The sequence below is a fragment of the Symphalangus syndactylus genome, chromosome 6 (assembly GCF_028878055.3).
Source record: "Symphalangus syndactylus isolate Jambi chromosome 6, NHGRI_mSymSyn1-v2.1_pri, whole genome shotgun sequence".
Classification (NCBI taxonomy): domain Eukaryota; kingdom Metazoa; phylum Chordata; class Mammalia; order Primates; family Hylobatidae; genus Symphalangus; species Symphalangus syndactylus.
In genome coordinates this window covers 85,958,546-85,981,526 of record NC_072428.2, presented here as the reverse complement: position 1 = coordinate 85,981,526, position 22,981 = coordinate 85,958,546, and the positions used below count along the sequence as shown (strand labels likewise).

Sequence of the window (22,981 nt, the reverse complement as noted above, 5' to 3'; positions counted from 1 at the left end):
TATTTATGATGATTTTCAATAACCCTGAACTTGGGATCAGTTGGTTTAGTGTAAAAAGCAGTAGTAGACCACCCAGTATGAATTGAAAAATAAATCTTAAAAATATATGGCATGTATGCATGAATGCATTGTTAACGTTGGTTGTATTTTTAAATATTGGCTCTATATATTATTGGGTTTCAGTGGCACCAAAATTTTCTAAGGAAATAGCCTCTGATTACTGTTTTTGCTAAAGTTGCATATTTTAGTTTAAAAGGTCTTTCAGTGGGTAACTTGAGTATTTCTATTTATAGGAAGTATTTAAGTTACTATATTTCCTTCATAGAATACAAATACTATGAAAATTACTGGAAAAAATTTTTGAGAAATCAAACAACTCTCACTGCCGCCAAACTTCATGAAGCCCAATACTGTAATAATTCAGAAAAATGTATACTTTCATTACACTGAAAGCCTAAAAGAAATGAGAAGATAACATTATCTGTAAAGTATTACCATTACATTGCAATGCACTGACTCTCCGAAGGATGTTATTTGTCAGCTGGATAAAAATATTTCTGTAGTTGAGGTGTTGCATATTCTTTTTTTATCAATTTTTTTAATAAGGGATGCCTTACTTTTGAAAAGCTAAATAGGGGCCAGGTGTAGTGGCTCATGCCTATAATCCCAACACTTTGGGAGGCCGAGGCCAGCCGATCACTTGAGTGAAGGAGTTAGAGACCAGCCTGGCCAACATGGTGAAACCCCATCTCTACAAAAACTACAAAAATGAGCTGGGCATGTGGTGGCATTGTCTGTAGTTCCAGCTACTCGTGAGGCTGAGATGGGAGGATCACCAGAGCCCGGGGAGGTTGAGGCTGCAGTCAGCCATGATGGCGCCACTGCACTCCAGCCTGGGTGAGAGACCCTGTCTCAATAATAGTAATAATAATAAGAAGAAGAACAAGGAGAAGAAGAAGAAAATCAGAATAGTAGAAATAGTAGAAATAGAAATTCTCCTACCTCCAATTTACCCTATATCATTGCTGAGTAAATATTACTTAGAACACAAATACTTTCTAATGACTTTCATCACAACAACTCTGAAATATTTAATATTTTCATCAGCACACTAAGTAATTTTAACCTGATGTTTTAGGGCCCTTACATCTTAGTATCTGATCCTCACCCCTAAGGCCAGCAAACCTTGGAAGCAGGTAAGCCTTCTTAGAACTCAGACAGGAGAAAGCCCGAGTGGAGCCACTGAGCCAGTGAAATCTTGACAAATCATTGGGCAAGAACACTCCAAATTTGTGCCCCTGAAAGAGTGAGATAGAAATTTATATGAATCACTCAGTTAAGCAGTGGTTTCCAACCTTTTGGCATCAGGGACTGGTTTTGTGGAAGACAATTTTTCCACAGACGGGGGTGTTGGGAATGATTTTGGGATGAAACTCTTCCACCTCAGATCATCAGGCATTAGTTAGGTTCCGATAAGGAGCGCCCAACCTGGATCCCTGGCATCCACAGTTCTCAGTAGGGTCCGTGCTCCTATGAGAATCCAATGCCACCACTAATCTGACAGGAGATGGAGCTCGGGTGGTAATGCTGGCTCCTCCACCACTCACCTCCTACTGTGCGGCCCATTCCTAACAGGCCATGGACTGGCACCACACTGTGGCCTGGGAGTTAAAAGCACTGGGCTCAAGCACTGTTGTGCACACAAATCACCTGCGAATTGACTAAAATGTTGATTTTGATTATGTAGGTCTCGTGTGGGTCTTTTGTATCCGTATTTCTCATGAACTCCCAGGTGATAGAGATGTCCATATTCCACACTTTGATCACATGTTTTGAGTATGCTGGACTTAGTGGATGGTTACCCATGTTAGACAATCTAAAGAGAGATCAATAGCACATAAGATTAGGATCTGCATAAGGATAAAAAAGGAACAAGACAGTAACCCAAGCATTTGCACTGTTAATAAAAGAGATGATATCTTTGTTCTTTTTATGCTGTTACTTCCTTTTAAAACCAATGCATTTTCTTTCCTTGCTTTTTTGAGCCCCTATTCTCTCTTTCAACCCTCCCAGCATTGAGATTTTTCTGGCTCATTATGTCTTCATTTTCTAAAGTTTTTGAGCACTTTCCAATTCAATCTCTTAATATTGTATTAAATATTTTAGCATCATATGATTAATAAATGAAAGTTGAGTGTATAAACTGAACTGTGTTGTATTCAATGAAAGACATTTAAACATAGGACGACTGCTAAGAAGCACTCAGAAACTTAGATATGCCTAGAACTAGATATGTATAAATGGTGCATCTGTACTCAATGCATAAAAGAAATCTTAGTTCAAATTTTATCTGAAAATTATCCTCAGTGCTATCTACCATGACTATATTTATACGCACTTAGTATAGCCTAATGAGTTTTTTAATTCTCTTTTGAGTTATGGACAGTATAAAATATTTGTGTACAGGCCTTACCCTTTTTCTCCCTTCCAGATTGTCTAAACTCTAATGTATACAAATTGTCTTTTCTGGGGGCCAGCCCAAATGGTCTCTTAAAGTTACTATGAACAAAATGATTGTACTTCAAAGCCTGCACTTTTGTTTCATCTTTTTGTGCTGCTTTTTATCAATTTCCAAGATAGTTAAAGCTTAAAGACGACAATACTTCAAACAAAAGCAATTATTTAAAAAAGATTACCAAATAATTAAAGCCAATCAGTGTTCACACTTTTGAAACTTTTATCCTTTCCTACCAGACCTTGAAGTCCATCAGATTTTGCTGAGGCCTTCATATTAGTGAACATCTGGATCATGTCATAGTTTGGTTTTATTTTTGCCTAACAGTTTCTTTGTGGATTTGCCTCCCACAACACATATGGTTTATTTCTTATGTTTATCCCTAGCTTGGCAGGGTTTTGAGGTGTCACGTCTCTTTTCATCTCTACTTTTTAAAGGGAATTATTTTGCATAAATTATCATCTTTTTAGGTGTGAATTATGGTAGTGGTCTTTTCATGTGTTCTTTAGAGACTATGAATAAATGCCTCTGCTTACATTTTCTTCCTGCGAATTATATATTATTACAATACATAGAATTTTTTCAACAATATATATTTTTTAAGTTTGATTTTATTTTTGAAAGTTCATCAGCACTTGCAATTGCTTAAACTGTGTCTCGAACCTTTTCATATATGAAAACACACTTAATATCATATAGTTTATTTCATTGAGTCTATATAAAAATAATCATTTTGTCTTCTGGAAGATATTTTATTAGATAATGCATAGAAAACTATCTCCTTTTTGAGCTGGAAAATGCTAACTTTGAAAACCGTATATTGAAAGAATTAAACAGGTGATTACTTAGTAAAAAATAATTAGCCAGGCGCGGTGGCTCACACCTGTAATCCCTGCACTTTGGGAGGCCGAGGCAGGTGGATCACGAGGTCAGGAGATCGAGACCATCCTGGCTAACATGGTGAAACCCCATCTCTACTAAAAATACAAAAAATTAGCCGGGCGTGGTGGCGGGCGCCTGTAGTCCCAGCTACTCGGGAGTCTGAGGCAGGAGAATGGCATGAACCTGGGAGGCGGAGCTTGCAGTGAGCCAAGATCTTGCCACTGCACTCCAACCTGGGCAACAGAGCGAGACTCCATCTCAAAAAAAAAAAAAAAAAAAAAAAAATTGACTAATGTACTCTAAAATGCATTCTTAGAGATCATGATGGCAGACAGTAGCCCCAAAATTAGGAATTAAAAGTTAACGTGGTTGGAAATTAAGATAAAAGTGCTGGTATCTTAATGTAGTGTTTTTTTAGTGGATAAAAAGTCAAACATCTGTTATCTTTGATTAGGGGTCATTTAGAATTTCTTTTGCAAATTTTTATGGGCAAAGGTAAGATGTAGAAGAGTGCTCACATGAAAGACATGGCTAAGGGAGATTATTGCTATTTTTTACAACTACTACTTTAAAATGGGAAGCAAGAGAAATTAATGACAGAAAGTAGAGGGCTAAAGATCTACAGAAGGTGGTAATAGATACAATCAAAAACATTTTACTTGGAAATGAGAAAGAACATCATGTTCTCATTATCAGGACGGAAATCAAGAAAAGTGAGTAAATATTAGTGTTAGGAGTAAACATTATATGTCAATGTTAACTATTACCCCAATTCTGTGAATACATTTTCTATCATTTATCTCATATAGATGGAAGAACTGATATAGTAAAATCTTATACATGAGAGAACTGAGGCCCCGAGAAGTAAAAATAAATCAATACTCAAAGACACCACTAAGTACATGAGTATAGCAGGTGTTCAACCCAGGTTTGCAAGTCTCCAAAACCTGTTTTTAACTGTGCTGCTGATTTCCTATTTGATTGTCTCTCCTGTCTTAGTGAAAGAGATGTTCCCTTATTTCTAGGTCAACTCATTCACCATTCTCTTCTTCATCTTCTAAGAGTCTTTGACATCCTTTTTCTCTCTTTCTATACAGCATGGCATCTTAAATTATATTTACAATAACTAGTTATCTTTCTGGAAACACAGGTAGTCGTAAATCATACTTGAATTAGAACTTTATGTCTACCGCTTTTGATCATGTGAATTGAGCAGTTATTCAACCACTCTGTACTTCAGTTTCTTTATTGAAATAATAAGGATAAAATAGGATTTTTTGAGTTGTTATAATTAAAGTAATACAAATAAAGCACTTGATAAAACAGTATGTTATAAACACTTGATATTACTACTATCATTACTAATATGACTACTACGACTATTACTATATCCCTTGTATGACACATCATGTTAAATGTTGTGTTTCCCTCTCTTCAATAGATTGTGAGTTTCTCAAAGTCAAAGGCTAATTCTCACTCACCATAGAAAATCCAAGTACAGTATGTTGTGCCAGATCCTTAGGCTGTGTGTCCTACTTCATATGAAAAGGCCCACGTGATATCATAAAAATATTTAGACGATAATATCTAAAAACACAATTAATATAAAAATACATAGTGAATATAATATCTAAAAACACAATGAATATAAAAAATATAACGTTACTATCACCAGGCAGTAACTTTAGCACTTTAGGATGTATTAATGCTTCTATACTTCTGCTTATGTTTTTATTTAATATTATATTATTGAATTAAAATTAATACAGTGCCATGTATTACAAAGAGTTTCTGCTTTGGGCTTATTGATATAAATTTTATAAATTATATAAATATTTCCTTCTAGAAGTTCAAGAATATTACTTCTCAGTAATGAATATAGAGCTTCCTGATATGACATAATTTTTAGAAACGTTGTCTCAGGACCAAGAGGAACTTAGAAGAAGAAGACCAGTATGGTCACAGTTGCAAATTACATTCCAATCTTCACTGAGGGGAAGAGGACATGCTACCTTTTGAATGATAAGCGATTTTGCCATCTAGAGTACTTGTTGATTTTTTGTTTGTTTTTGTTTTGGATTCTAGAGGGGTCAGGAAGTTAAAGAAGAAACCTAAACAATGTAATGTTTCTAAAGTTAATGACTACATAATTGTTTTAATCAAAATAGAATAATCCTAGGATAAGTATTCTCTTATGTTTTGAGTAAGTATTTAAAGAATTCAATAAACTCCTTGACAGTATTCTTTTCCATATGGATAACAGATTATTTTTGTGGTGCTGTCTAATATTCACTGGGTAATAATTTAAACCACTTTTGAAGCCAAATACAATAAAAATAATTTCAACAGGCATGCTATTAGGGTCAAAAGTTCTGCAAGGAAGAAAATGAGCAATGATTCTGAAATTGGTAGATGGCAACAATGCAAATTGGATACTTAGCTAGACCATTATTCATCAGTATCTAAATTTAAATGGAATATATTGAATGGCATATAAAGACCCAGACTTAAACTGAGTTTTTCACATTTATCAGCAATTTAAAATACTGCATGAGTAAAATACAAATATTTGAGGGCTAATAAAACTATCAATCTTTTTTGAAGGACGAAAATCCCTGAAAATTGTGGTGTATTTAAAAAATTCCTGAAGTGGCTGTTTGATTTTAGATGAAAACTTTGTCTAAAAATGTTTAAGCTTCTCTGGAATTAGTTATCAACAAAACATTAAGAACTGAGCTACACAAATGACATGGATTTTTTACAAATGTATTTACTTGAGATCTAATGCTTCAGTGAGATTTACAAAGAGAGAAGACGGAAGTTGAGACTTCAAATTACCTGAATTGTGATGACATGAACACATCTATAAAAACTTTTGCTTAGGTCCTATATAAATAAACATTGTATATACAAGTATAGTGTTTAGATTAAAAGAAATAAAATCCATTCTTTTGTTATATGAGAAAAAACATGACAGATTAATACAACGGTGGTGTGGGATTGACATATTCAAGATGAAGGTGGGTCTCATTTTTTAAAAAACTTTTTTGGTTTGTTTGTTTAAAATAATAGGAGTCTGCCTATCAACTACATGTGCTGACCACACCTGCAGCATTGCTTGGCCATGAATTAATCCATCTAAGGTATGCCTTGAACAAACGCAGACTTCATATTTTAATGCTATCTTTGCTGAAGTCTTGTTTGTGAGCCACCTTGCTTTTTAGCAAGGCAATGTTGGAACTCGTTGCTGAGTATAATGCTAGTTGAGTGAGGTAAGGCTGTAGGTAGGTGAAATATAACAGAAACTTTCATTTGAACTGAGAGCATAGAGGAGTCTCTGATGAAGTTAGCTTCTTCTAAATATTTATTTGTAGAATTCAGAGTTTCAGCTGACCTGTGGTTGTTTGAACTAGGGAAGAGATTATGAAATACAGATGAGTTTGAAGACGGTTGTGGGAACACTGCCTAGTGCTATGACTTTAGCTGAGTAAAGATAAATGAAGTGAACATTAAGAAGGAAGGTAAAGAGATTGTGGGGTGGAAGTGTAGGAGGCTGAATGCATGACATGACAGTCTATGCCAAGGATGAGAATGTGGGGTACAAACAGAGGACAATAAATCAAAACCCAGGAAAAAGCCAATGCACCATTTTGACTCATAGTAGTGGGACATTTAACTTTTCTTTATGAAACCTGTGTTTTATCTGTTTGAATACTTGTTCTCAGAAAAAGGACTTTTTTTCACACCTCTCCTCCTTTCCCCTTATTTCTTCTACTCACATTGCCATTTCTTTTCTTCATCTAGGCATATCTGACTGATTCACAGCTGGAAAGTCACTTATTCTCTGAAGCACCCCATGATCTCTCTCCACAGGTTAATTCCTCCCTTTTTTTTCCTTTGATCCATACCACTCTTATTGTGAGCTTGTATTTGGCAATTGTCATATCGTAACTTGGTTCTTTTCAACAGTGATTTATTGGGCTCCCTCTTTGTGCCAGGCATCATGCTAGACACTGGGGACAGAGATCAATTAGATACAAATCCTGCCCTCAAGGAGCTCACAGTCTAGAAATGGAGATGGAAACATAAACAAATAAATCACACACTGGGGTAGTGTGACAATAAAAGGTATATACAAGGCACAGGTTTAGCATACAGAAGGTCCCTAGCTTGAACTAGGGATGGGAGGATTAGGAAAGACTTGCTGGATTAGATGATGATAAGTCATCTCGCTCTGTTTCCTTAATTTCATTGTGAGCTCTTTGAGAACAAGGGTTATGTCTTATTCACTTTAGTGTCCTCATCACCTAACATAATACCTAGCACATTGCAGATAGTCAAGATCTATCAGTGGAATTTACTTGAACATGTAGGAAGCTGGTTCTAAAAGTGAAAGTGTCTAGAGGCCCAGTTTTTTAATATTCAAAATCATCTTTTTGTTTGGTTTGGTTCCATCTTTGCCTCTGCCTGTGTGTGCCTCCATGTTTGAAATGATAACAAAGCTGTTTTCCTTGGTTACATTGATTGCGAAACTGTCCTTACTATATGGGCTGCCACATATGCTGATTTTATTCTTTCATTTAGATATTTTCTTAATTTATTAACTTGAAAAAATATGTTCATTTAATTAACTAGTTTAAGAATATTTTTAGAGATGAAACAAACTAATGAGATTTTACAGATTTTTGAAAAATAACGTTTTCTTCTTTATGGAAACATGTATTTGTAAACATTAACAGTGACTTCAAATAATTATTACAAATCAAGTTAAAAGTATAGATGTCTTTGGTGTTAGACCAGTTTAACATGTTATTACACGATGCAGGGATGTTGAATCCTATTTAAGTCTGTCTTTGAAACCATGAAACCTGATACAGTTTCATTAAATTGAATGGAAATTGTGTTTTAAAATGAGCTAATAAAACAAAGATTTTAACATATTATACTAACGGCTCCATATTAATAAAATGCTTGTCTGTGACCTTTAAGATAAGCAATTTCAGTAACAGTCATCTGACATCTTTGTGGATCCTGAATAAAACCAAACTGATTACGAAAATGACACATTATAAAAATTTATCTCTACATTTCCCTTTTAGGTATGACATTAAAAAGAACAATATTTAATTTAAAGGGTATAAAAATTCACATCATCACCATAAATATAGAATCCAGTTTACAGATGACTACAATGAAGAAATCTGTTAGCTAATTATGTAGCAACCTGACTCTGGTTCTCAACATTTTATAAGCTTATGTTCCTTAACACCATATGTTATAGGGAACAGTAAAGACATCTGAATTCAAATATTTTGAAGAAATGTGTATTTAGCAAGTGAATACATGCTAAAAGGAATAATTTACAGCAGCAGTTTCATTACACTTTTCTCTCCAGTTTTTCTAGTTCCCATCTGAAATGCAATGATAAGTACAGATATGGAACATATTTCCTACCTGGCAAAAAACATGTTTATTGAACGGGCACGCATCTTCCGCCCTTAAATAGTACATAAACCACCTTGTTACCTGCGTGGGAAAATCTTGCATTTTAGGATGATGTTGAATACATTGAAATGGAGTACCTATAGAAAGTTTTATTTTACACTGTTCTTCCTCTTTTTCTCCCAAATCATTTACATCTTTTTTTTGCCTAACGTGTAAGTAGCAAAAATATTAAACACATACCGTTGAAAATTACTAAATAATACATAAAATGAAGTGTGCATTTACATGCATTTACATTTTACATTTGATATCAACTGGGCCATAATGTCTCTGCTGTGATGCATCTTTTTCATACTTTAAGACTGCTGTTGTAATTTTTGTAAGGTCACATGAGTCTCTCAAAGAGTTTCATCTCTGATGATTCATGCATATGACAAAGTCTATTTAAAGCTGAATTATTTAATGGGCCAATAATTCATTTTCGTGCAAACTGCCCCCTCTCAATACACATGGGCAGAGATTATGACTGTAATGAGTTATCTGCAAGTTATATCTACAATTCTCTTTGAAAACTTAGACCTGATGGTATCTAAAGACATGCCTGTAGATTTGTTTGTGTAACTTTTAATTGAAGTCGAGACTCTTTTCTATTGTCACTTCATAACGCTAAACAAAATGCATTCAAATTCTGAAAGGCTTCTATAAATTTATCATATAATCTCTATCCCTTCAAATCCTTTATTTTTGAGGATGAATAATAAGATATTTCTGCTATTGCAAATAAATTTATTTCAGCTGCAAATTTAGAATGAAACAACACTGAATGTTAGTACAGTTTAGATACTTTATGAAAATAAAAGAATGATCTATTTTTTGGAGCACTCTTTGTTCTTCGACTTATATTTCAAACACTATTTTCTGTACAGTGGTGTGTCCTTCAAATAATTTAACAATTCAGCTTCCATTTGAGGATATACAGTACTTCCAAAAGCAACACCGTATTAGTCAATGGAGCCTAAAATTGAATGTAGATTTTTTTAGGCTTTTGTTTGAAACAAGTGGCAACAACTTGTTTATTCAAGGCAATCATTAAAACTGAAACATGAGCTTCCATCTGTGAAATATTTCAGCTGATAGGAAATAAAAATTCACTGTAGTCTGAGGTGAGAAATTGATGCTGAGTTAATTAGAATCCAAAGACAGCTAGAGTTAGAATTTCAATGTTGCTTCATTAATTACTAATGAGATGTTTTCTTTGCATTTTTGTGCATGATGAGGAACCTGGGGGAGGAGTCCTGAATAGGTGAGTGCAGTGCAAAAGAAACCACAGTATAATGCTGAAAGTTTCAAATATCTCGAAGTCAGTGATTCTCAATGAATCGTCTTAGGACAATGAAGGAAGCAAATCTTGAATTTTAGTCTTTTACCTTATTTTGTAAGTTGTTGCAGGAAACAAAGAGTTTTACATTGTTTAAATGTGGGTTGCATCCTGGAAAATACTTTGTAGAAAAGTCCCTCCCATTGACACGAAAAGTGTCATGTGTTTCTTGTACAAATAGTTGTCTTAAATAAGGAAAGGTAAGAGGCACCTGATACAGATGTAAATGATTGGAAACTTTGCCTTTAATATGTTGCTCTGAATAGTTATTAATCTCTCTCTCTTAAAAAAATTGACACGATATAATTCTTAGTAGAATCGTAAGAGAGATCTTCGTCTCAAATATCATGCAGGGATTCAAGCACAGAATTAAGACACATTTTCTATTAACAGTAATATTAAGACAATGCTTATTATTTTCATGAAATATGCAGTTCCTTTTCCCTTCATGGATTCATTATAGTAAAATGCACTTAAAAATCAATTTGTTTCTTCCTTTTTTCCTGCTTAAATGTTCTGTTTTTTTTTTCTAAGAACATTATGCAAGTAAAAATTAATTTAGATAATGCTTAAAGAAGGGGAGGTATGAACAGCTTCCATTTGTTTGATTTTCTCAGAGAAATAAAGCATAATTTATATCCTGGTTTTAGAGATTCACTCTTAATGATGTATATGTGTTTCTAGAACAATGTCATCTATCCCTCTTATAGAATTGAAAATAAAATGTCCAAAGAAAGCAGCACACCATTGGAATTTTTAAAACAAAAACTATATAGCACAATAATTGTAAGACAAATCCTACTCTAGCTTAGAAAACCACTAATTTTTACTGCATATTTTTCATGGTACATTTAAATTATAGTTTTAATAAAATACATCTTTAGATCAAAGCTGAAAGAAGACATCAGTAGTAGATCAGTGTATTCCATTTTTCTTCTGGATGATGGATGGCTTATGTTTTCTTTTTTTTTTTTTTAATATTTCCACAGAACATTTCATTCAGTATCGTTTTACTCATTTTACTCCTCAAGTACATACAAACATGAGGGCCGGTAGACAAAATATATCCTTGAATCCAACCACGTTTTGGAATATTCATCAGCTTAGTAAATCCATGCAGTTCATTTTAAACTTTTAGTTCAATACAATGGCTTTGCTGATGCAGTTTTTCTCCTTTAGATGGCAATATGGCAAATGACATTTTTATTTCTCAGGTAAAGAAGAAAGACAAACCTGTACAGTGAAATCTCATAGGAAACAAGTCTGCTAAAGTGAACATCTGCATTCACCTGTGTTCTCTGTTAGGTGTTGGTATTAGGAAAAAAAGCCTATTAGGAAAGTTACTCATGGATTTAATTTATAATTGGTGGAACTCAGCTGAATTTCCCACCATTGTAAACATCCACATAATGCCATGAAAAAAGTTCATGTATATTGCATTTTTTTTTTCCAGTTATTGTCTAGGCAAGTTTCTACTTGTTTGAGGTTTCTAGAGGTAATGCAGCTCAGACACTCCTGGGTGCCCTCTCAAATTCGTGGGTCCTCCTGTTTCTACCTTTCTTATTTTCCTGTAAGTGCTTCCATTTGTTACTGTTCCCTGGAGTATGTCCTGGCCTTTGTCGACGTTGTTTTCGGTCCCTTTTCCAAACTTGTTCACAGAACTCATCCATCGTGTTGAGATTGGGGTGGTTGATGAGCTGCATGAAGTCTCTGTACCAGACCTTCTGGCTAGGTGTCATGCTATTGGACATTTCTTTGGTCTTAGAGCCATCTCCATCATCATCTTTATGAAGAAGTTCTTCCAGATGCTCTGTGTCAATGACTTCCAGGGTCACCTTAAGAAGAGTTTGTATGAACCCATGTTCCACCGCATGGCAGAGGTAATTGCCTGAATCCTTCTGTTGTAGACTACGCAGCAGAAGGCCTTGATCTGTCCTGATGATATGATCATCCACTCTGATCTAGCAGGTTAAAAAAAAAGGCAGTGTAAAATATACATATTTTAAAGAAATATAAGCTCTGAAAATCTGTGTCTGTAAAACCTTAGATTATGTGTTGAGGCACATTTTAACAGTTAATAAAATTTTTAATTTAAGAGAAGTGATAGCATTTTCCCATTAGGAGAATTATAATATCTGTCAGTTGTTTTTAAGATGTATTGGAAAGTATTGGTTATATTACTGTTTTAATAGAATTTCTTATAATAATTTAAAATATTCAAGGTAACTGGAGGAAAGAGCAAAGATACTTTATACATTTGAAAGTAGGTATATAAATATAGGATAAAGTTAACATTAAATATTGAAATTAGAACTACAGAACCATGATACTAGAAAGATATGGGGCATTAGAATGAATTTATAATAAGATTTCCAAAAATGAAATTTAAAAAAATAGAAGTTGAACAAGCAGAAAATTTCATGCTTACTAATTATTTCATTTAGTTGGTCTTGAATGAGAATATATATGAGACCATATTTTTGAATATTTGTAACCTCATTTTTATTTTGAATACAGTTTACAAGAGAGGCCTCAAGAAGCCTCACCTGGTAATGCATAAAATCAATCTTGCATTTTATGATGGGATTATGTAGTTTTAAGACTAATTAAAATGTCAAAAGATAATGGAAGAGTTTTTACCTCTGACATCATATTATGTTTGTGAAATTGTCTGCATACAATACATTTTATTAATCAACTCAATAGTCTGTTTATACTTATTTAAGGCTGTTAAAAAGTTTTAAAGGCTCAGAGTGCTCACTAAGATTTTCTGTATACAATTCTTTACTGTTATGGAGTTATAAATGGATCAAATGAGCAGGGAGATCTGCCTCATCCTGCATCAATAGTTGATATCAGAGCTTATAGTGCAGCCTTAAATCCATCACCCTACATCTACCACTATCTTTTCCCAACCTCCCTTCCCCATTTAAGGAGGAAGGTAATGGATAAAGAAAAACAGATTTTGATAACATAATTAATTGAACAAAATTTAAAATTAGCAGGAGGTTTTGTTTATTTGTGCACAAATATAAATAATACAATTTCTTTGTAGATAAACACAGTAAGAAATAAGAGGAGTCTAATATGGGCAGAAACTCTTACCAGGTTACCTATGTTTCTCTAATTCATAGTACAAAGTCTGTCACATCATCAGTCTGCACTAAATACTTGTTTAATGAATGAGTGATTGATTGGTTCAGAAGAGGATAAGCATTCTCAGTGCTTTTTCATTCCTCAAGTGAAAAATACAAGGATTATTTAACAGTATATCTTAGATATAAATGATCCAGTCAGTTTCATTCCTGTACCTCTTCTTTTCGTTCTTCATTTCGCCTCTGGAATTGCCAATAGACCAGCGCTCTCTGTGACTTCGGACTGCATTCCAAAAATGTGCTACTATTCTCTACACCATAGATGATTCGCTCTTCAGGGCTGTGGCCGTGGTGATTATCTGGCCAGTGATGAGAAAATGAAATGAGAAAATATTAGAGAAGTAATTTCAACTTTCCAAAGTTTTTATTTGGAAATTCAGGAGACAAGTTATTGCCAAGTTGGAAGTTGTTTCACATTGATTGAGGATGACAGAAATGTCAATGATGTAAGGTTTCAGAGCCCAAATGCCTACCTAAATTGACTAATCATTTTGGTATGGGTTATATAAAACATAGACGGAGATTTGTCTACCAGAAAATGGCATTACATTTACAAAATCAGTCGTGTGTAGCATAACTATACGTCTTTTTATGTCATGATAAATACTCTACAGGAAATTATTTTCACTGCAAAACTCCGTGCTGTGCTTGGACTAATGGGGCCAGTTTGTATTATATTATTCTGTAACACAAAAAGTTATTGGAATAAGTTTTTGGAGACAAGGATGTATTTCAGAGAAATTATTTTGCCTGTGTGTTTATTTTTTATCTGTAAAATTAAATTTGCCAACTGATATTTATCTAGCAATTTACAGAAAGTAGAGTGCAGGAAGTTTATACTATCCACCAATAATTCCTAAATAATCTACAAGTTTGTTCTGAAGATCAATTGGTGTGAAAAGTTAGGGATGGCTTTGAAAAACAGATGCATAGTTATAATGCAATGTGGTTTCAATTGTTCTTATTTTAAAATGACACATCTTTTATTATTTTCTGGAATTAGGCTATGGAATAAGGCAAAAGTACATAAAAAAATGCAGCAAAAAGAAAACCTGTTTCCTGATTAAGTTTCTATTATTTTACCCTTTATGTAACCTCCTCCAATGTGGTAAATGAAACACAGTTCAGATCAAAAGTACAACACAGGGAGTCCAGGTAAAACTCATTTAGAGAACAAAACTCCTTCTTATCTTGCATAATCCTGTTTCCATTATGACATCCTGTACAATCTGAAACTCATTAAATTAATTTAGAAAATAATAAATATGTTTTACATGCACAGAAAGCTGACAGTGTAGACAGATGAAAAATTTTTGCTCTCTACTTCAAACTCAGCTAGATTTTTAATTTAAAAAATGTTTTCCCCTTTTTTTGTCATCACTTTGACAGTTTTACTCTTGTCCTAATCAACTGAATACTTTTGACTGTCATAGCTGATATGATTTGCTCTCATTAGGTTTAAAGCCTTCAAAAATGCTACTCCCATGCAATCCCTGTACAAGGCCTGTGTCTATCATCTCCTACTCTCATCATACCCTACCTACTTCATTCCACCTTCTACCTTCAATTGCTGTCTCCAGGGGTGTCAACCTCAGTGCCTGTTTCTCAAATGCCCTAGGTGTGAAACAAGACTCTTCCAATATTGGGAACTATCTGTCTCTTATTGAAAAGATCAATGCCCTGAAAATAGGAAAATAAATCAGAAATGATTGCAATGTAAAGAAATAATATTTAACTGATTCCAAGTCATATTTTGAAAAACATTGGATATGCATATCTTCATGTGCCAATATCTACATTGTATATATAGGCTGTTTTTTTTTCCCCTCTGAGATTATTAGTGCGTCTTGAATTGAATGCATATGGAACATATTGCTATACTTGTTTGTAAGATAGCTGCTTCCTGGGATACAGGTGAATTTAATTGCTATGGCCAACAGGGGCTTGAAAATCTGTAATTCAGGAGCTACCTGAATAATTAGAATGCATTGTCACAGAAGTTAATGCTATTTACATTGAATGCATTTTTTTTCTAACTGTTCCGTGGTTTAAACTTTTTTGTATTTTTGTGTGTGTGTGTGTGTGTGTATTTTTAGTAGAGACAGGGTTTCGCCATTTTAGCCAGAATGGTCTCGATCTCCTGACCTCGTGATCCGCCCCCCTCGGCCTCCCAAAGTGCTGGGATTACAGGCGTGAGCCACCACACCCGGCTACCAATGGGTACATTAAAAAAAAATCACTTATTGTCTTCTTTCTAACTAATTTAATCATTCTAGTTGGTCCACAGAGATAATTTTCTGGTAATCTTTCTTGTAGTTCTAGGTAACTGCTCAGCTTTCATTTCCTTTCTCAACAGCCATGTCTCCTAGGTCTATTTTCCCAGGTAGAAATTTATAATTGTAACTGACTTGTCTCTTGCATAATCTGCTAAAGCTACTAAAGAAAACTATGGTATAAGTTATTACTCTCAAACATAGAACTTCATATAAATCCTTCAATACATTAATTGACTCAGATAAGAGGAGCCACGTAACTAGTATAATGGAAAATAAGTGTTTCAATACCAATGTAACACCAATGGGTGTATAGATAGATAGATAGATAGATAGATAGATAGATAGATAGATAGATTAGATAGATAGATAGATAGATAGATATTTTTTTTTTTCTTTTCAGACGGAGTCTTACTCTGTGGTGCGATCTCGGCTCACTGCAAGCTCCGCCTCCCGGGTTCACGCCATTCTCCTGCCTCAGCCTCCCAAGCAGCTGGGACTACAGGCACCTGCCACCACGCCCAGCTAGTTTTTTGTATTTTTAATAGAGACAGGGTCTCAACGTGTTAGCCAGGATGGTCTCGATCTCCTGACCTCGTGATCCGCCCCCCTCGGCCTCCCAAAGTGCTGGGATTACAGGCGTGAGCCACTGCGCCCGGCCACCAATGGGTACATTTAAAAAAAATCACTTAGTTGTCTTCTTTCTAACTAAGTTAATCATTCTAGTTGGTCCACAGAGATAATTTTCTGGTAATCTTTCTTGTAGTTCTAGGTAACTGCTCAGCTTTCATTTCCTCTTCAAGACATCCTCTGGCGGTGGCAAGCTTTTTCCAATGTACCAGAAAACATATAAAAATAGTTCTTTCAATAGAAAATATTTTCTTATATTAAAAAAGTATTTCATTTGATCTGCTACTTCTTCATAGTGGAATATAGACTATAGACTATAGTCTTATAGACTATAAGATGGTGTTTGATTTAGCAATTATGATAACAAATTGTTTTTAGTTTAATATAGTAATATTTCACGCTCTTCAAGAAACATTCTGATATTCAGGTACTTTCTCATCTAAATAAGGCAACAACCACAATTGGTTAATTTGGTTTATGAGCTTGGTGCCCTTAGTAAGTTTGCTTTGATAACTACTCTTGCCAGTACCTCAAAGTCTCATTATTTCCCAAGTTTAGCCTTTCTTTCCCCTTTTTGTCCAACAAAAAGAAACAGAATCATCCAGCTAGTGATCGGTGAGGCTAAAAGCCCTGTCATGTTAACTATCAATCACGATCAAGATACAGTGATACTATTGTATTTCTTTGTTTTAAGATTCTCCTATTTTATGTTTTGTTAGGTTCTGTTGCGATCAGCAATAATTATTAAAAGTAATTTTTTTTGAGATGGAGTTTCCCTCTTGTTGCCTAGGCTGGAGTGCAATGGTGTGATCTCGGCTCACGGCAACCTCCGCCTCCCAGGTTAAAGCGATTCTCCTTCCTCAGACTCCCTAGTAGCTGAGATTACAGGCATGTGCCACCATGCCCAGCTAATTTTGTATTTTTAGTAGAGACGGGGTTTCTCCATGTTGGTCAGGCTGGTCTCGAACTCCTGACCTCAGGTAATCCACCTGCCTCGGCCTCCCAAAGTGCTGGGATTACAGGCATGAGCCACCGCGCCCGGCCAAAAGTAAATTTTTATTGGATACAGTTATTTCTATTAAGTCTTCTGCCCCAGGATGTTTCTACCATCAGCAACTTCTGACTTAGGAACAGAACTTTTATTTAAAATGGCCTCAGCCAAGCACCCATTTGGGTGTTCAGAAGTAAAAAATTTTCTGTTAAGGGTGTTCAGAAGTAAAAAATTTTCTGTTAATTTCCCCTAACCTGACATCTTATAAACAGATACCTAATCAATATTTTAAAATAATAATTAGAAGGCATTCAATAAATATCCTTTCCATTTCCTGACTGTTCTACTGCAACAACTTGCATAAATTTTGTACAAAATAGGAAACATTAGAAATCCATTAATAATATGTTCTATCTCCCTCCAGCCCCCTTCTCTCCCCAGCTCCAGAAAAAAGTACAAACAGAAATAATATTTCGGTTCCTATCTTATAACCTTATTAAGTTCTTCACTTTTTCTTGGGATGTCAAACATACTATCAATTTTGCTGGGCATGGTGGCTCACGCCTGTAATCCCAGCACTTTGGAAGGCCAAGGTGGACGGATCACTTGAGGTCTAGGGTTCAAGACCAGCCTGGCCGACATGGTGAAACCCCATTTCTACAAAAATACAAAAAAATTAGCCGGGCATAATGGCAGGTACCTACAATCCCAGCTACTCTGGAGGCTGAGGCAGGAGAAGGGCTTGAACCCAGGAAGCAGAGGTTGCAGTGAGCCAAGATCGCCCCATTGCACTCTAGCCTGGGTGATAGAGCAAGACTCAGTCTCAAAAAAAAAAAAACAAAAAAAAAAAACCATTTTAAAAATTTTGTTTTGTTTATAATTGACACATACTATATGTACATATTTATAGGGTACAGTGTGATGTTTCCATCCATGTATACATTGTATAATGATCAAATCAGGGTAATTACATTTATCGTTTCTTTGTGGTGACATGTAAAATCCTCTAGCTATTTTGAAATATATACTACTTTATTATTTGCTATAGTCCCCCTACTGCATGCTACCAATTTGATTCTTCATTAAAGCAAACAGCCATACATATAAATGGCAGTACAGTATAGCTGTACCCTAGGTACTTTTCAGAGAGTGTAATATTTAATTCATGGTTACCCAATATAAACAAAAACTCAACTGAGGAAATATTGATGAGTACATATTTTCTGAAAGATATGAAATCTTATATATTGAGGATAAGAGTGATATAAAATCTTCTTCTTGATTAAACCAGTTGATCTGAGCAGTTTACAAGGAACACACCATGCTAATCACATCAGACAATTGATTTTATTAAATTGGTTTTGGCAGGGTGTTCCCACCCTATGCTGAGTGAGACCTTTGCCAATTCTCCCTTATTCACTGTATTGATGTCACCATATTTTTGATATGATATTGATTGCATTGCAGTGTTTATGTTTACCTTTGGGAAATTTTTCTTTCTGGTTTTACTTTCTAGAAATTATTGAGATTCTCGTGAACAACAGATTCTTTTATTTTTAAATGAACTTTGTGATCATACTTCCATCTACATTGACTGAAAAAAAGCAGTTAGACAAACGTATGTCTTACCCTTATAACTTCCCGGAAAATATTCTTGCTGCATGTCGCATATCCGTCTTTGTTCTCTCTCAGTCTACTTGCTCTATGTGTGTGACATTGTTGTTATTTTTACCTTATCTTTATTTTTACCAAACAATTGCAACTCATCTTTTATATATTAGATAGGTCATTTAGCAATTTTAGACAGTGAATATTTTTATAACCCTTTTCTTTCTTTGTTTCGTTTTCTTTTTTTTTTTTTTGGAGAGTCTCACTCTCTCACCCAGGCTGGGGTGCAGTGGCACGATCTCGGCTCACTGCAACCTCTGCCTCCCAGGTTCAAGCAATTCTCCTGCCTTAGTCTCCAGAGTAGCTGGGATTACGGGTGCTTGCCACCACATCTGGCTAATTTTTATATTTTTAGTAGAGATAGGGTTTTACCATGTTGGCCAGGCTGGTCTCGAACACCTGATCTCAGGTGATCCTCCTGCCTCAGCCTCCCAAGGTGCTGGGATTACAGGCATGAGCCACTGCACCAGGCTTTTATAACCCTTTCTATTGTTCTTAAAATATACTTGTACAAAAATCTCAGCACAATATCTGGGCACAGCAATAGTCATACACATGTCAGGTGACATCATTATTATTGCTGTTATGATAGTTTCAACTGCTAATTAAATCTTAAAATCCTTTATTGAGAATCCAAATGAAGACAAATTACACTCTTCAGTGTGATTCCTACTCCCCTACAGCCATCAAAGAAAATATTCTCTTTTATATTGCCAAAAAATAATCTCTTTTTAGTTATCTCCTTAGAGTATGTGTAGTTATATTTGTTACAATTATTTTTAATCTGGTTGATTCCCCTCGTCCACCACACTGTGTATTCGTAATCCTAAATGCTTAGCTGATGTTTGCTAAATGGCAAATCCAGGTAACACATTGAATTTAAAACCTGAAATCCCATGTAACTTTGACATCCTCAAGACATAGAGTTATCATAATTATATAAAAGAAATGAATAAAAGTTTAATCAATCAAAAAGGAAATAGGGTTTATAACCCTGATTATGATGGAATACTTTATTGAACTGCTGGAGGATGTAAGCATTTCAAATATTCTAAATTTGTTAAGTTTAATAATGTTATAAAAATTGACTTGAGGGTGGGAGATAATGATGACTAATCATGTCTATTCCAAAATCAAAAATTCCAAATAGGGAATAATAAGAAGAGAAAGAGAGCTGAGAAGTATATGAGTATCTTCTCACATCTCCAAGGATACCTATGTCACTAAAGGATGTCATGTAATAGATAATTTATAATTTTGTGGGCTTCCGGAAAGAAAGCAATCTCACTTTAAATCATTTTTAAATAAATTTCACACTTAGAAAGCAACTGTTTTGAATACAAACTTTTGTCATGAAAATTGCTAGTAGAAAAGAAGGGTATCCTTGTTAAATTGGCATAATGATTCCCCATGGGTTCAACCATCTGAATGGTTAGAACAAAATAATTGAGAGCAACACAACATGAAAATTATTTTAAAAGCACCACAGTGTGTTTGGATAACACAATGTTTCAATATGTTGCAGCTGTTAATGACAAGAAATAATGTTTTTAAGGAAGCAATCTTCAATTAATCATTTCCTCTTTTAGTGCGATAATTTATGAAAATGAAATGAAGCTAATAAACCAGAAAGAATGGGAGGAAAGAAAATAGTTAAATAAATTGCTTCCTTTTGTAACAACAAAAAAGTCATGATATCCATCATTTGACCAGAAATATCATGTTGCTAAAGGCCTTATTTAGCATTTGATTCTCTTCCAATATAGCAGAAACAGAAGGCATCACATTTCAGCTTTCTATTTATTCACTCTCCATTTTAACCCCATAAATGTCTCGCAAGATTGAAATGTTAATAATGCAGCCATCTTAGGAAATTTGATGTTATGTAGAGAAGACAGAGATGGATGAGGTTGTGAACCATATTCAATTTTGATTTGTTATCAATTTTGATGTTCTGCTTTATTATAAGTTTAATTTGTAAATAATAAATGTAAAACTAAAACATAATTTAGGAGATGGGTAAATGAATGCCAATTATTTTACATATTTAGGTTATTTAGCAAATACAGTTAGTTGCTGTACCACATAAAGAGAAATAAAATTCCCGTTGCTTTCATTATAATTTTAGTATTTCTCTCAATAATACTCAGTGTCAAGGTCAAGAACAGGAGGAAAGGAAATGTTGCCCATAAACTCTTGGTGACACAGAATACTGTAGCAATGCCTAACTTAAAGTATAAACAGTATTACTTAGATTTTTCTCATTGGATTCTACGTGATTTTCTGCAGAAATACAATAGATGCTCTATCAGTAGAAAAGACTAATTTAACTTCAAGTGGCTGGAAAACATTTCAAAGATGAGTTAATATCTCTTGAAAAGACAAACTATTTAAAAATCTGTAAAATGAAACCAAAAAATTCATTCATTCTTAACATTCTTGTGTATTTTGAACCTGAGTGTTAAGATGGCTAACAGACAGGCGTTGTGTTTCATGCCTGTAACCCCAGCACTTTGGGAGACTGATGAGGGTGGATCACCTGAGGTCAGGAGTTCGAGACCAGCCTGACCAACATGATCAAACTCCATCTCCACTAAAAAAAGGAAAATACAAAATTAGCCAGGCATGGTAGTGCATGCCTGTAATCCCAGCTACTTGAGAGGCTGAAGCAGGAGAATTGCCTGAACCCGGGAGGCAGAGGTTGCATTTTGCAGAGATCGTGCTATTGCACTCCAGCTTGGGCAATAAGAGCAAAACTCCATCAAACAAACAATTTAATAATATCATATATTGTAGTGCAAATAAAACAATGTCTACAGTATATACTGAAGTATATAAAGTGATTTTGTTTACTTTTTGAGGTAGTGCCTAGTACAATGTTTTTCCAATGTCTAGTATGAGATTTTCACCAATAGATTCTATATAAATATTCAATGTGTGTTTGCAGGCATGTATGTGTACATGTACCAATAAATGAATGCATGAATGTGTAGTTAAGAACATGTATGTGTGCTTAACCCATTTACTAGAAATAGGATCAATAAATATGAAGTTAGTGGATGTAACTTGCCAAGTACAAAAAGACAATGAAACCTTAAAGAAAATTTAAACTTGTAATTTTTCAACTGGCTAAAATTTTAATTTTAAACTACTTTGTTTTATGCCTTAAATTAAGATGTCTTTGGTGCTGAGAAGTAATTATTAATCAGGATAGCATTTAGAATTTTACAGTTTAAGTAGTTTCTAATCTTTCCTGATCCATAGATTCCTGAATATTTGAACTTAAAATTGACTAGTCTGCGTGTGTATGTGTGTGTACATATATAAGTGTGTGTCTGTATATGTGTATATATGTGTATGGACGTATATATATATATATACACACAAGTATATATATACACATATACATAGATATAGGTATGAATATATATACAAATGGTTAAACAGTCATAGGGCCAATATATTTTATTATTCATAAATGTTTTTTGGGGTAGAGTCACCAGTATCTTACTTTCAGAGATGATTAATTTGAAATATGATAATAAAATTTATGTGTTAAGAAGTTAACTTTGAAGCCACTTGAATAGTTACGTTGAACACTGTACTTGATATCTTGTGATGCCATGGGTAATATGCTTAGTATAGGGCAGGCTGAAACTCATTTACTTAAAAACCAATACCAATATAAAGATATTTACTGTAATATTTAGTTTATATTGAACATCTGGTATGTTTTATTTTCATGATTTTATAGCAAATGCATTACAAAAGAAAGCACAAATAATCTCTATGCCAGAGCAAAATTACCATAGGAATGTTTACTTTAAAAAATCAGGAAACATGGACTTTAATGTTTCATTTACTTTTCCCCAAGAGATATGATGGGAGATGGAAAACACCCATTTGCTGAAGCAGAAACCTTCCATAAACAATAATGAAAATACCATCCTGTATTTTAATGATATGTGATCCTTATAACTTTTGGAATAAAAAAATGCAGCAAGCTTTTAAAAAATCTCAGTTTGTAACAGTTAAATTGTAGGT

General features: G+C 34.3%; 1 protein-coding gene across 6 annotated transcripts in view; it reads right to left on the bottom strand.

Moving 5' to 3' along the window:
• Positions 1-8,095: 8,095 nt before the first annotated feature.
• Positions 8,096-22,981, bottom strand: part of SEMA3A (semaphorin 3A) — a 530,580-nt gene continuing 515,694 nt past the window's right edge. For all 6 annotated transcript variants that reach the window (XM_063642072.1, XM_055283377.2, XM_063642071.1 and 3 more), the window contains 2 exons: positions 13,532-13,674; positions 8,096-12,181 (listed from right to left, as the gene is read on the bottom strand). In XM_063642072.1, coding sequence (XP_063498142.1) covers positions 11,726-12,181; positions 13,532-13,674 — 599 coding nt within the window. In that variant the 3' untranslated portion in view covers positions 8,096-11,725. The remainder of the gene's footprint in view (positions 12,182-13,531; positions 13,675-22,981) is intronic.